General features: G+C 35.5%; 1 protein-coding gene across 1 annotated transcript in view; it reads right to left on the reverse strand.

Moving 5' to 3' along the window:
• The window catches only part of LOC105274282 (uncharacterized), a 4950-nt gene extending 2976 nt beyond the window's left edge, over positions 1-1974 (reverse strand). Inside the window, exons 1-2 of the mRNA XM_011317230.1 lie at positions 1861-1974; positions 469-827 (exon numbers count right to left, since the gene is read on the reverse strand). Of these exons, the coding sequence (XP_011315532.1) occupies positions 469-827; positions 1861-1958 (457 nt within the window). The 5' untranslated portion in view covers positions 1959-1974. The remainder of the gene's footprint in view (positions 1-468; positions 828-1860) is intronic.
• Between the last annotated feature and the right edge of the window lie 1060 nt (positions 1975-3034).

Here is a 3034-nt window from a genome sequence, read left to right on the forward strand (position 1 = left end):
TATAGATAAATAGTTATAGAATTATTCATGACATGTCGTCAGAATATTGTCAATGGAATGGAAAACTTATCGCTCAAATTTTCTGAGTAGTTATAGCTCTATAGATATATAGCTATTGAATTATTCATGAGATGTCGACAGAATGTTTTTGAATAGAATGGACAACTTATCGCTCGAATTTTCCGAGTAGTTATAGTTCCATAGATAAATAGTTATAGAATTATTTAAGACATGCCGACAGAATGTTTTTGAATAGAATGAAAAACTTATCGCTCGAATTTTCCGAGTAGTTATATCTCTATAGATAAATAGTTATAGAATTACTCATGACATGTCATCAGAATATTGTCAATGGAATGGAAAACTTATCGCTCAAATTTTCCGAGTAGTTATAGCTCCATAGACACATGGCTATAGAATTATTCAGTACATGCCAACAGAATGTTGTGAAAGGGATGTAAAACTCACCGCATAAATTTTCGTATCTTGGACTTGGGTGAAATCCCATGGGACATTTGTTGGGCATTCCATCCTCGTAGAGATTCCCTGGTGCTGTACGATCGATGGGGCCGTAATTGCAGACGAGAACCTCGAGTCGGTTACCAGTATCAGTCGAGTGTACGTTGGCACTTGGTACAGTTGAGTTGTTGTTCACTCCCTGGATCTCCAAGCCGTTCACCATCGACGACAGTGAATTTCCCATCCCCTGGTGGTGGTGGTACCACGTCTCAACAGTGTACAACGCCCGACCACAACCCACTCGGGTTATCATTCCAGTTGCAATTCCAACGTACCCACCCCTGTCCTCTAGCGAAAAGTCCACCATTCTGAGGGTAAATTAATCCTTTGAATGATATATACGGGATTTACATTGCTTCTGCATCATTTTACTTTTCAATTCTACCATTTTAGCCATTTTTTTTATTTATCTTTACGTCACCTATCGGATTTATTCTTTAAATGAAGCTATAGTTTTCTTTCAAAGTGTATTGTTCAATTTCTGTTACAAACCTAGTTGAATTGTATAGAATTACCTCTGCCTTTCTTATAATTCATCTCATTTTTCAATTTTTTCACGCATTTTATCCGGTTATCTAATTTCAACGTCAATTAATAATCAAAATAAGAAAAATTAATATCAGCTAGTAATGATATTAATTTTCCTTTAATACCGAATATTTTCTGAATTTAAAAATATAACAGATTTTTAATAGAACGTAGAGGGAAAAATTGAGGAAAAATTCCGCAAGATTTCCCTTCGCAATAATCCATGGTAATACGCGGTTCTGAGTAATTTTTGCGGAATAACGGATTACGGATTAATCCTCGGATCCATGACGAGAAATTTCAAAGAAAATGTCCCTTTGCATTTATCAACCGTGAAAATAGTAATTTACACTCCGATTTTCCGGTGACAATTTCCAAATGTCCCCGATTACTGTCATCAGGGGGAATTTTATAATAAATTTCTCCCGGTGCGTCGTACCCGTCTTAAAAAATATAGGAATCATAAAAATGACGACAGCCTCTGAACTCGAAGTAATAGTTTTATTCCGCCATCAAAGAGTCGGCGACTGAATGGAATGGTCGGGATGTAATCAAGTGGAATCCTCAGGGGATGCATGATGCCACGTGCATCCGGCAAAACGCAGAGGTACCGAATAAACTCCGTGAGGAGAGAGTGAGACGAAGAGAAAAGTGAGGAAGAAAAAAAAATGGAGGAGAAGAAAACGTCAAAGAACAGCCGAGCAAATACATGGAGTTGAGCCTGAGTGGGTGTGTGTATACCAATAGACTACCACCGGAGTTTCTCATATAAAGTTGAAATCGACGATGCAATTCAATAAACTCGATCTTTACCCAACTTCGGCGGTATCGAAATTCTCAACGTCGTCCAGCCACGATTGTATGTGAAATGGAATGCGGTGGCTGCTCGTGTCCATTTCAACCACTTCCATGGGCCAAACGTGAATGTTCTGCCATACACTGAATCTTTCTGGATAAATAAATGAATTGATAAAAAGGATAAAGCAAATTGAATGCCAACCATTGATAACTATTTTTTTTATATTTCATTGATAATATCACAGCTGCTCTCGAGAGAGTGACATTCCATCGGATTTATCCGAGAGGAAGAATTTTGCTTTTGGAAAATACGGAAAAAATATCCTGTCTGACCAATTCTTTTCATTGGAGAATATATGGAGGTTATCAATATTTTTTAATATTTTTTTGTTGTTTTTTTTGCGTGGTAGTGGAAAAGTTGACGAAATAATTAAAATGTCAAAATCAAAAATTTAATTTATTTTTTTTTAACTTGGGGAATATTGAAAATATATAAAAAATAAAGACTAGTTTTGTATATGTTATTTAACTTTTTTTTATTGACCCATATATAGGTGTCACATATTTTCTATATTTTTTATTGTTTTTTTTTTCGTAGAAACAGAACAAAATGACTGAATGAAGTTTAAAAAATCATATGCACCGTAAAAACGAAATTCCGATTTTTATTTGAGTGTTTTACGAGTGTATGCTCGTGAATATTCGATGGACAAATTTTCTGCAACATATATAACAGGAAATTGCAGAAAAATAAATAACATAAGTTGCAGTATAAAACGAAATTATCTCCAAGGGTTGAAATTTTGGGGGTAAACCACCCCCGTGAAAAGTTCAAACCATGGCAAAAAATTAATTCTCCGAATATCATTTGAAAATTGATGCAATTCCATTTAGCAGTTCATAAAAAATTTTTTTTTAATACATTAAGTCCTCTGTAACATGTTTCATAAAAATGGGGGAGGGGGCAATTAACTAGTACTTATTGTCAGTACCTAATTTCTAAATGTTATGACAGCAATTGGTCCATTCAGAACCCTACCACGAATCAATTAAAAATTTTTTTAATTTGATTTTTTTAATGATGGGAAAGTACTTGCCGACATCTCTGCACTGGTCCTTCCTTGGAACGCACTGGAGGGCCCATCTCCTAGCCAATATAGCGAGCTCCTCGTCCCAGCTCTTGAAAGTA

Source organism: Fopius arisanus, unplaced genomic scaffold, assembly GCF_000806365.1.
Source record: "Fopius arisanus strain USDA-PBARC FA_bdor unplaced genomic scaffold, ASM80636v1 scaffold00010, whole genome shotgun sequence".
Classification (NCBI taxonomy): Eukaryota; Metazoa; Arthropoda; class Insecta; order Hymenoptera; family Braconidae; genus Fopius; species Fopius arisanus.